Consider the following 12,158-nt stretch of genomic DNA (forward strand, 5'->3'; position numbering starts at 1 on the left):
CTCATAAGCGGAATAAAGTTTTGTTGCTCCCATGGTGGGACTGGAGACCCACTAACTGGGGGCAAAGAATTTGTCATCCAGAGAGAGTCTGGACAGACAGGGGAGAAGCACCCACCGCATTCCCAGCAATCACTGGGTCATTCATAGTGGTGGCAGAAGTGTGTATCTGAGGGAATATGGACTCAGCTATGCCCTCCTGAGACAGTGGTTTCTTTCAGTGTTCCAGACAAAGGAACTGTGATGTGTCTGGGTACTCCTTTCAGACACTTGGAAACACTCTTGCCAGTGTCAGGTTTGTTCCCCTGGTTCCCAGGCCCTCAACCCCACCGTGTTGATCCTTTCTCCTTAATGCACACCACAAGTGGGGCTGGGTGGTAGAGGGATTCTAGGCACAAACCCAGTTTATCACTGTTCTCAGGGCCATTGACTTAGCTCTGTCTGCTACACAAAAGCTGGCAATCTGGTCGGCCTTTCAGCCATTGCGATGCAGAGCACCCTGTGCTAGTCTCCGATTCAGGCTTTCTGTGATGCATAGCCCTGTCTTCCGTGAGCCTAAAGCACAGTATGCCTAGAGAGTGGAATTTAGGATTGCAGGGCTCATCGCATGGATGGCCACTGTCCCAGCCATTCCCAGTGCTGCAGGGCAGTCCATACACAAGGAGCTTCACAGAAAACACATAGAGACTTTAAAAGGCCCATAAATATACGAACCTGTGCCTGAGCCTAGGTAGCCTGGGCCTCTCCAAAGGCTGGTGGAGGAAACAGCCATCTCACCTCTCCAGCGTGCTCCCTGTTGGGCTCCCCAAAGATGGTCCAGGAGGTTGTCTTTGGGCCACTCTTTCAGCAGTTAGGAAGGGAAAGTGTCATAACCATACAGCTAAGGGTAGCCTAGAATTCCTCCTTACCTGTAAGGAGTCAAGAAGCTCAAATAACCTGGTTGGCACCTCACCAAAAGGACCAATGGGGAAAGAAGATACTTTCACATCGGGGGAGGGGGAGGCTTTGTTGGTGTGTTCTCTGGGGAAAGCAGAGAAGTTTCAGGTCAAAAACTCCTTCTTCTATAAACCATCCTGTACAAATCTCTCATATTACAAAAAAAGTGAGTAAATAAGGCAAGGCGCGTTAGATTACCTTTTGTTAAAGCTTGTGAATTTTCCCTGTGCTAGAGGGAAGTTTATCCCTGTTTTTTGTAACTTTTAAGTTTTGCCTAGAGAGAAATCCTCTGTGTTTTGAATCTGATTGTCCTGTAAAATTACCTTCCATCCTGATTTTACAGAGGTGCTTCTTTTACTTTTTTTTCTTTATAATAAAGTTCTGTTTTTTAAGAATCTGATGGAGTTTTTAGTGTCCTACAAATGCAAGGGTCTGGTTTGTGCTCACCTTGTTTATTTTTCAAGCCTCCCCAGGCAAGGGGATGTAGGCTTGGGGGGATATTTTGTGGGAATAGGAACTCCAAGTGGTCCTTTTCCCTGGTTCCTTGTTAAATCACTTGGTGGTGGCACCATACCTCAGTCCAAGGACAAATAGAGATTGTGCCTTGGGGAAGTTTTTTAACCTAAGCTGGTAGAAATAAGATTAGGGGGTCTTTCATGCGGGTCCCCACATCTGTACCCTAGAGTTCAGAGTGGGGAGGGAACCTTGACAGAAAGGGACCCCACTCTGATGCAGGATCCTCTCCTCACACAGCGAGGCCTGCACTGACCATGTGAACTCTTCTCTTTGCAGCTGTTTGTCGTCCCCTGCCAGTCACCTTCCACCGCGGTGAGTTGTTCTCTGTGCTGTCCTGCTGTGAAGGAGCTGGCCCAGGCTCTAGCCTGTGCCCCTGCCCGGGGCTTTGAGGGCCCAGGCTCTATGGCCGTGCTGCTGCCCTGAGTGGGGACTGTGTATGAAGCTTCTGTGCAGGGGTTGGCAGCTGTGAGGGAGGCCTTTGTTTCTAGGCCCTGGATATATCCACCCCCCCGTGGCTGGTGAGCAGGCTGATGGGTGGGACTTTAGCAAAGCTTTTGACACGGTCTCCCACAGTATTCTTGCCAGTAAGTTAAAGAAGTATGGGCTCGATGAATGGACTATAAGGTGGATAGAAAGCTGGCTAGATTGTCGGGCTCAACGGGTAGTGATCAATGGCTCCATGTCTAGTTGGCAGCCGGTGTCAAGTGGAGTGCCCCAAGGGTCAGTCCTGGGGCCGGTTTTGTTCAATATCTTCATTAACGATCTGGAGGATGGCGTGGATTGCACCCTCAGCAAGTTTGCAGATGACACTAAACTGGGAGAAGAGGTAGATACCATGGAGGGTAGGGACAGGATACAAAGGGACCTACACAAATTAGAGGATTGGGCCAAAAGAAATCTGATGCAGTTCAACAAGGACAAGTGTAGAGTCCTGCACTTAGGACGGAAGAATCCCATGCACCGCTACAGACTAGGGACCGAATGGCTTGGCAGCAGTTCTGCAGAAAAGGACCTAGGGGTTACAGTGGACGAGAAGCTGGATATGAGTCAACAGTGTGCCCTTGTTGCCAAGAAGGCCAATGGCATTTTGGGCTGTATAAGTAGGGGCATTACCAGCAGATCGAGGGACATGATCGTTCCCCTGTATTCGACATTGGTGAGGCCTCCTCTGGAGTACTGTGTCCAGTTTTGGGCCTCACACTACAAAAAGGATGTGGAAAAATTGGAGAACGTCCAGCGGAGGGCAACAAAAATGATTAGGGGACTAGAAGACATGACTTATGAAGAGAGGCTGAGGGAACTGGGATTGTTTAGTCTGTGGAAGAGAAGAATGAGGGGGGATTTGATAGCTACTTTCAACTACCTGAAAGGGGGTTCCAAAGAGGCTGGATCTAGACTGTTCTCAGTGGTAGCAGATGACAGAACGAGGAGTAATGGTGTCAAGTTGCAGTGGGGGAGGTTTAGGTTGGATATTAGGAAAAACTTTTTCACTAGGAGGGTAGTGAAACGCTGGAATGCGTTACCTAGGGAGATGGTGGAATCTCCTTCCTTGGAAGTTTTTAAGGTCAGGCTTGACAAAGCCCTGGCTGGGATGGTTTAGTTGGGGATTGGTCCTGCTTTGAGCAGGGGGTTGGACTAGTTGACCTCCTGAGGTCCCTTTCAATCCTGATATTCTATGATTCTATGACTCAGTGCTGCAGTTTGCACCAGCATGGCATCGCTGAGCTGCTTTGTTTGGTCTTGCAGCCTTCGACATGGTCCATGATCCTCTTGTGGCCCTGGAGACCCTGGTGTCCCTGGGATTCGAGCGGGTGCTGACGAGTGGCTGTGACAGCTCAGCACTGGAGGGGTTACCCTTAATAAAGAGACTCACAGAACAGGTGAGTGCCCCCTCGCCCACTTCTGTCTCTGCTGTTGCTCTCAGTTACCCTGACCACTCACTGCTCTGTGGGGGCTGCCCCTAGGGAAGTCTTTGGCTGGGAGCACCTTCCCCATCTGCTCCTGCTTCTGCACTGGCCCCAGGGGCACATCAGGGCTTTGTGGGTTTGAGCTGTGAGGCCCCACTTGGCAGAGACCTGTGTCTGCCAACAGGGAGGCCACTTGGGCTGCTCTTGCTCACAGGCTACAGATGGGGTGACCTCACGGAGGGGAGGGGCCTCGTCTCTAACTTGCTCTCCCTGTTGGTGTGACAGTACCTGTGTCTGTTGTTCTTCACACCATATTTGTATTGCAGTAGCACCTGGAGGCCCCCCGGGGCATCGGGGCCTGGGCCCTGTTGTGCTAAGCAACACACACACACACAAGATCATGATCCTGTTTAAGATGAAATGCAACAAATGGGAGTAAGAAAGGTGCAGGACGAGAAGAGTGAAATGAGGGGGGATGATGACAGGATCCCAAGGATACAGATGCTCTGAGATGTGACTTTAATGAGTCTGGCTCATCTGCATGTTTTTCTGTTTGAGACATACATAAAATCGCGAAGTGCCTCGCCAGAGAGCGTGAGCCAGCCCGGCAGTGGGACTGTCAGATGGAAGGCACTAGAGGCCGGTGCAGTGTGATGGTTTATGAATGTTACCGTTGGGTGCTGGCTGGGATGCTCTGGGGTTGATTGCATGGGTTGAGGAGGGAACTCTCTCGGCTAGGAGTGGCAGAAGGCAGGGGACAGCTGAGGCTGACAAGGGGGACTGATGAGCAGAGTTTAGCTGGGGTGTTGAATGACTTAACTGCTCATTTTCTGGCTGGTGTGTTTAGGGGAATCTGCTGTCTGGCAGACTTAACTCCAATAGCACAAAGGGCTAAGTCTGAGAACATAGTACAACATGCATGCATATGCACACAGACACAGTACTCACACTTTATATGCATATGTGCATGTACACACATGCATGCCCATGGAGACACACACATGTGCATGTACACAGATATGCACACACACATGTATTATTGGTTGGCTTGTAAGTTATTGGAGTTTAGGGAGCTCTTGAAAGAAGTGGCTGCAGTGTCCCAGAGTCTCTGAGCTTCCTGGGCTGGAGCATGTTAAGTAGGCAGAGTCCTTGAGCCAGCCTGTAAGTGTCTCAGGGGGCTGAGTTTCAGAAGAGCGGGAGGAGTTTCCAGCATGAGTCGCACTGGAGGCACCAGGCTGAAGAATGAAAGTCCCGCAAAATCACAAGGACAGTGGTTTCCTCTAATGCAGGGGGAGGCAACCTATGGCACGCATGTCAAAGGCAGCAAGCAAGCTGATTTTCAGTGGCACTCACAGTGCCCGGGTACTGGCCACTGGTCCGGGGGGCTCTGCATTTTAATTTAATTTTAAATAAAGCTTCTTAAACATTTTAATAACCTTATTTACTTTACATACAACAATAGTTTAGTTATATGTTATAGACTTATAGAAAGAGACCTTCTAAAAACTTTAAAATGTATTACTGGCACGCGAAACCTTCAATTAGAGTGAATAAATGAAGACTCGGCACACCACTTCTGAAAGGTGCCGACCCCTGGTCTAATGTGTCTTGGGGACGATGCTGTGAGCTGCATAACTGGGCATGTCCTGAGGTGTGTGAGTGTGAATTCCTCATGCTACTCCAAGATTCTCCACATGATAGGCTGCATATAGGCGGGGTGCACGCAAGTACCGTGTCTCTCCTGTGTGTCAAGCTGGAGTGGGCAAGAGCATTAACACCTGTCACTCTGCTTCTTTTCAGGCAAAGGGCAGGATTGTGGTGGTGCCAGGTAATGACTCTGTTGCAACTTTGTGTACATACTGGGGGCTGAATCTGTCCCTGGCTCCGGGGTCTCAGTCTCATGCACGTGCCCAGGTGCATAAGATCCATGTTTCAGCTTAAAGCCATTGTGCTGCCTCACCGGGGAGTGGCTCTCCCTCCCTCCAGGGAATGTAAAGGCCACCAATACCACTACCTGCTGTGGGCAGTGAAGCCCTGTACAGCAGCCGTGTTCTGTGAGGTCTGGGGATACTCTCTGGATCAGCCAGGGGTCCCAGGCAGCTCCTCATCCAGCCTCCTGTACCTCTGTGGGGCTGTTTCCCTTTGCTGTCCAGGCTGGATCTGGTCTTAGGGGCTACTCACTGGGTGATGCTCAGGATTGCCTGCTCGAATGTAATGTATGAACGTATTCTTTCTACTAGGGGGTGGTATAACAGAGAGGAACCTGCAGAGGATTCTTGAGGGCTCTGGTGCACCTGAGTTTCACTGCTCTGCTCGCTCAGCCCGGGACTCAGGAATGAAATTCAGGTAAGAGCTTGTCTCTGCACTAAGCCAGTGAGGAGTTACAGTCTGGCTTGTTCCTCCCACAGACTTGCTGCTCTGAAAGTGAGGCTGCGAATTACAGAGAAAACTCCCTGATCCTGCTGATGCCCCAGGGTGTGAGAATTGTGCTTCGGGGAGGGGGGGGGGACTAGATGTGTGAATCCTGGCACTGGTATTCTGGGGCACATGAATCCAGCTGGGCTCAGCGTTTGGGGGCGCGAGCCCTGTGCAGGATGAGATCCCCTTGGATGCGTTAACCTCCTGTGTTCAGCTGTTGGGAGCATGATTCCTGGCATTAGCACACTGAGGTATGTGAATGGCACTTGGGAGCATGAGCCCTGACACTGGTGCCATGGTGTGCTGTGGGTGTGCATCTTTATGAGACATGGTTCTAGGAGGTCTGTACTACATTCTTGTAATGCTGGTGCCTCTTGCCTAGAGCTAAGACCCTTTCCTCTGATCCCTTCTCCTGCTGTTACTGTCTAGCATTTCTGTTAACTCGGCGGTGGCACCAGAAGATCCTCTGCCAGCTGCTGAGAAAAGAGGAGACAATGCTGTAGCTTGGCAGTGCCTCTTGATGTCTCCTGGCTAGGGCCTGTGTCCAGCTGTTCTACATTCCAGACAGTAATCAGTCCACTGTTGGTTTTCTTGACAGAAACAGAAGTGTTGCCATGGGATCCTCTCTCTCTGTCTCCGAATATTCCCTAAAGGTAGCGGATGTGGCTCAAGTGAGGACCCTGAACGCTATTGCAAAGAACATCCTGTAGAGGGCAAGTGCTGAGTGGGGGAGAGGAGCGCACAGACCCTGGGATCCTCTCTGCCCGTCTGGACAGATGGGCTCGGGCTTCAGTCTCACAAGGGCTGTCAATGAAGTGGATACTATGACGGAACCTGCAGTCTTTTCATTGGCTTCACCTGGACACTCTCCCTGGACTGGAGGCTTAAACTGGCTTTTTTTTTAAAAAAAAAAACAACCACAACCAAGGACCCATTCATTCCTGGCTGTTGTAGTGGAACAAACCATTCAGCGGCAATTGGGAGGGGGGACCTTAGCTAAGGGTAACTAAATTGTTCATTACCAGCATTGATTGTCAAATAAACACCCTGCAGCCTTTCCCGTGTCACTGTGGTTCATCCTTACAGAAAGGGCTTGATGGTCTGTGTCATGCTGGCCAATGTGAATGGTATCTGCTATGGTGAGTCGTGACATGTGCTTGCAAAGGAGTCATGTACCAGGGAATCTGCGCAAGATGCAGTCAGCACAAGGAATGATTTCATTCAGAGTTAAGGGCATTTGAATTCAGGACTCTTGCTTTCAGGCTGATTTAGCAACCGTGGCTAAGGTTGGCAGAGGCGTTCAGGAGACACTGAACTGAGAACTATAGAACTCAAACAACACACAGGTTCTGCTGACAAAGCTTGTCAGCCTCATAAACAGAAAGGTCAGGTCTCTTCCCCTTTTCTTAAATAAAACCACAGGGAAATCAATTGAAAAAAGCCTGGAGTTAGTACAAAGAACAAATTGTAGCCTTTTATTTTATTTAAAGTGAATTTAGTAATGTGGTATTACACCATCGTGGGTTCGGCTCTGGTGGCTACAGTTTAAAGCTTAACGGAGTGAAAGTCACCTCTGCCACTTGCTTCAGATTTAGAGTCTGTAGGAACACATAAAGACCAAGAAGAAAAGGAGTACCGGTGGCACCTTAGAGACTAGGTGCCACCGGTACTCCTTTTCTTTTTGCGAATACAGACTAACACGGCTGCTACTCTGAAACCTATAAAGACCAAGGGTAGTGACCACACACACATATACCAGTACAAGTCTCTTACAAAGTTTTATGAAAGTTACCAGCAAAGTTATGGTTACCCAAGCATATAGAAATTCTCTACAGACCTATGCTCAAGTTACAAATATAGTTATAGTCACATCCTCCTAGATAGTGTTAGGATCTGATGGGTCTCTCATGGACTGATCCTCAGTAGAGGGATGGTTCCTGCTGGGTTTCCCATAGGGAGCTCAATTGTCTCTCTCTGGGCACCCTTTTTTATAATGTGATTCTAACTATACCTCATTAGCATTTACACGCATTATGCACCCTGCGATTAGGGCATGTGTTAGAAAAATGTGACTACCGGGGATCTTGTAAGCAAAAAATTCTGTTAATTTTTTGCAATATCACCCATTGGTACCTCTTTTCCCATAATCTTGTGGCATAGGGTCATTCTTTGGTCACTTACTTATGTCAAGCATTTCTTAAGCCTATGGCCTAGTATTGGTAAGCTGACATCTGATAGGTCTCAGCCTGTAGGCCTTGCATTTCAGCCCTACTTACTTAGATACCTAATACATAATTATCCCTTCTAACTATTGATCAATCTTATACTTCTATAATCCTACAATTTAACTCTCTTTAGCACAGTGGTCTCCAAAGTTTTTGGATCACGCACCTGCATGGTGCCGCCGAAGAAAGGAGAGGGGAAGACTCACTGCAGGCGTGCTGCCGAAGAAAGAAGATGGGAAGACGTGCCACCGAAGAAAGAAGGAGGGAAGACCTGTCGCAGGCGTGCAGAGCTGCCGCCGAAGAAAAAAAACAGCGGAGTGCTGTTCAGCGCCGCTCCTCGTGCCGCGCACCCCCTGGGATCCTCTGGCACACCCCCTGGGGTGCACACACCCCACTTTGGAGACCACTGCTCTAGCATACAATAACTATATGACATAATATGTTAGTTAATCATAACCACACAATAATTGAATAATAAACTAAAATCATTGGCTGCAAAATGGAGAAACTGAGCCCTCAGAAGTGAAGAAATCTTGGTCAGTAGGCCGGGCTGTGGCCTCAGCACACCAACTGCCTAATCATTGCCAGGTGTTTTGTAGGTGTCCCAGCAAAGGAGGAATTGGAAGGCGGATAATGAGGTGGCTTTGTGGATGCTTATGGGAAGCTCATCCCTTGCGGGGGGAGGGCAGGCAGCATGGGGGAAAGTGCAAAGGCGCTTGCTTGTGATAGGTGGACAATGGAGGCTGGAGCCACTGGCAGAATGGAGGTGGGAGGCAGCCTCTCAATAGCCTGTGAGAGATGGTGAAGGGCCTTGAAAGTGGAGACAAGCAGCTTATGTTTGATGAACTAGAGAAGGGGGAGCTGGTGGAGGGACGCAAAGAGAGGGACAGCGTGGTCAAAGTCATGAGCAAGGAAAATGGTCTTTGCAGTACATTCTGAATGGATCTGAGTGGGGGCAGATTGCATTTGTCACGGCTGGAGAAAAGGATAGTGCAGTAATCGAGATGTGAGATGAGGAGAGCTTGGACCACAGCTTTCGCTGTGTGGATGGCTGGGAAAGGCCAGACCTTACAGACATCATGCCGCAAGGATTGGTAAGATTTAGACAGCCTGGATGAGAGGCTCTAGAGAGAGAGCTGAGTTAAAGATGATGCCCAGGTTATAGGGTTGAGTTATGGGCAGGCTAGTGGAGTTGTCCCTGGTGATCAAGAAAGGAGGAAAGGAACGGCTGTATTGCAGGTCTCAAAGAGAGGTCACAATCCACACTACAGATGGGATTTTGTTGCGCTATGAATGGCTGTTTTTTCTAGCTCTCCCCTGTGTACAAGGCTGCAGGTTCCTGGGTATCCATCAGGAATGTTTTGGTGCCTGCACGGTGTGTTTCTCAACCTTTCTGATACCGGGGACTGGTTTGCTCCCTTCCTCAGCTGTGTCATGGAGATCTCAGGAACTGGCGGACCCGGCATTGAGAAACCCTGTGTTAAAGGGCCCGATGTTGGGGCTGGCGTTGTTTGTGAAATTAAGATGGTATTTAAATCAATGAAGCCTCTAATAATTAACTGGTGAGAGTTCTGCATTGTCATCCCTGGACATTGGACCTGCCTCTCTGCCAATGCAGTTGTAATGCCAGTGCTATTACTTATTGAACCATTGTTGACCTTGAGCTAGTTACTAATTACATAAGGAAAGAGATGACAAATTTTCCCTTGGCTTATCCCAATTTGTTCCAGCATAGAATCATAGAATCATAGAATCATAGAATATCAGGGTTGGAAGGGACCCCAGAAGGTCATCTAGTCCAACCCCCTGCTCAAAGCAGGACCAAGTCCCAGTTAAATCATCCTAGCCAGGGCTTTGTCAAGCCTGACCTTAAAAACCTCTAAGGAAGGAGATTCTACCACCTCCCTAGGTAACGCATTCCAGTGTTTCACCACCCTCTTAGTGAAAAAGTTTTTCCTAATATCCAATCTAAACCTCCCCCATTGCAACTTGAGACCATTACTCCTCGTTCTGTCATCTGCTACCATTGAGAACAGTCTAGAGCCATCCTCTTTGAAACCCCCTTTCAGGTAGTTGAAAGCAGCTATCAAATCCCCCCTCATTCTTCTCTTCTGCAGACTAAACAATCCCAGCTCCCTCAGCCTCACCTCATAAGTCATGTGCTCTAGACCCCTAATCATTTTTGTTGCCCTTCGCTGTACTCTTTCCAATTTATCCACATCCTTCTTGTAGTGTGGGGCCCAAAACTGGACACAGTACTCCAGATGAGGCCTCACCAGTGTCGAATAGAGGGGAACGATCACGTCCCTCGATCTGCTCGCTATGCCCCTACTTATACATCCCAAAATGCCATTGGCCTTCTTGGCAACAAGGGCACACTGCTGACTCATATCCAGCTTCTCGTCCACTGTCACCCCTAGGTCCTTTTCCGCAGAACTGCTGCCGAGCCATTCGGTCCCTAGTCTGTAGCGGTGCATTGGATTCTTCCATCCTAAGTGCAGGACCCTGCACTTATCCTTATTGAACCTCATTAGATTTCTTTTGGCCCAATCTTCCAATTTGTCTAGGTCCTTCTGTATCCTATCCCTCCCCTCCAGCGTATCTACCACTCCTCCCAGTTTAGTATCATCCGCAAATTTGCTGAGAGTGCAATCCACACCATCCTCCAGATCATTTATGAAGATATTGAACAAAACGGGCCCCAGGACCGACCCCTGGGGCACTCCACTTGACACCGGCTGCCAACTAGACATGGAGCCATTGATCACTACCCGTTGAGCCCGACAATCTAGCCAGCTTTCTACCCACCTTATAGTGCATTCATCCAGCCCATACTTCCTTAACTTGCTGACAAGAATGCTGTGGGAGACCGTGTCAAAAGCTTTGCTAAAGTCAAGAAACAATACATCCACTGCTTTCCCTTCATCCACAGAACCAGTAATCTCATCATAAAAGGCGATTAGATTAGTCAGGCATGACCTTCCCTTGGTGAATCCATGCTGACTGTTCCTGATCACTTTCCTCTCCTCTAAGTGCTTCAGGATTGATTCTTTGAGGACCTGCTCCATGATTTTTCCAGGGACTGAGGTGAGGCTGACCGGCCTGTAGTTCCCAGGATCCTCCTTCTTCCCTTTTTTAAAGATGGGCACTACATTAGCCTTTTTCCAGTCATCCGGGACTTCCCCCGTTCGCCACGAGTTTTCAAAGATAATGGCCAAGGGCTCTGCAATCACAGCCGCCAATTCCCTCAGCACTCTCGGATGCAATTCGTCCGGCCCCATGGACTTGTGCACGTCCAGCTTTTCTAAATAGTCCCTAACCACCTCTATCTCTACAGAGGGCTGGCCATCTCTTCCCCATTTTGTGATGCCCAGCACAGCAGTCTGGGAGCTGACCTTGTTAGTGAAAACAGAGGCAAAAAAAGCATTGAGTACATTAGCTTTTTCCACATCCTCTGTCACTAGCTTGCCTCCCTCATTCAGTAAGGGGCCCACACTTTCCTTGGCTTTCTTCTTGTTGCCAACATACCTGAAGAAACCCTTCTTGTTACTCTTGACATCTCTTGCTAGCTGCAGCTCCAGGTGCGATTTGGCCCTCCTGATATCTTTCCTACATGCCCGAGCAATATTTTTATACTCTTCCCTGGTCATATGTCCAACCTTCCACTTCTTGTAAGCTTCTTTTTTATGTTTAAGATCCGCTAGGATTTCACCATTAAGCCAAGCTGGTCGCCTGCCATATTTACTATTCTTTCGAGTCATCGGGATGGTTTGTCCCTGTAACCTCAACAGGGATTCCTTGAAATACAGCCAGCTCTCCTGGACTCCCTTCCCTTTCATGTTAGTCCCCCAGGGGATCCTGGCCATCTGTTCCCTGAGGGAGTCAAAGTCTGCTTTCCTGAAGTCCAGGGTCCGTATCCTGCTGCTTACCTTTCTTCCCTGCGTCAGGATCCTGAACTCAACCAACTCATGGTCACTGCCTCCCAGATTCCCATCCACTTTTGCTTCCCCCACTAATTCTACCCGGTTTGTGAGCAGCAGGTCAAGAAAAGCGCTCCCCCTAGTTGGCTCCCCTAGCACTTGCACCAGGAAATTGTCCCCTACGCTTTCCAAAAACTTCCTGGATTGCCTATGCACCGCTGTATTGCTCTCCCAGCAGA

The 12,158-nt window shown here is 49.0% G+C and overlaps 1 protein-coding gene across 4 annotated transcripts in view; it reads left to right on the forward strand.

The window, feature by feature from the left end:
* The window catches only part of CUTC (cutC copper transporter), a 21,311-nt gene extending 14,638 nt beyond the window's left edge, over positions 1-6,673 (forward strand). For all 4 annotated transcript variants that reach the window (XM_043518649.1, XM_038409893.2, XM_043518650.1 and 1 more), the window contains 5 exons: positions 1,726-1,761; positions 3,196-3,329; positions 5,157-5,184; positions 5,597-5,702; positions 6,373-6,673. In XM_043518649.1, coding sequence (XP_043374584.1) covers positions 1,726-1,761; positions 3,196-3,329; positions 5,157-5,184; positions 5,597-5,702; positions 6,373-6,484 — 416 coding nt within the window. In that variant the 3' untranslated portion in view covers positions 6,485-6,673. The remainder of the gene's footprint in view (positions 1-1,725; positions 1,762-3,195; positions 3,330-5,156; positions 5,185-5,596; positions 5,703-6,372) is intronic.
* The last annotated feature ends 5,485 nt before the right edge of the window (positions 6,674-12,158 follow it).

Source organism: Dermochelys coriacea, chromosome 7, assembly GCF_009764565.3.
Source record: "Dermochelys coriacea isolate rDerCor1 chromosome 7, rDerCor1.pri.v4, whole genome shotgun sequence".
Lineage (NCBI taxonomy): Eukaryota > Metazoa > Chordata > Testudines > Dermochelyidae > Dermochelys > Dermochelys coriacea.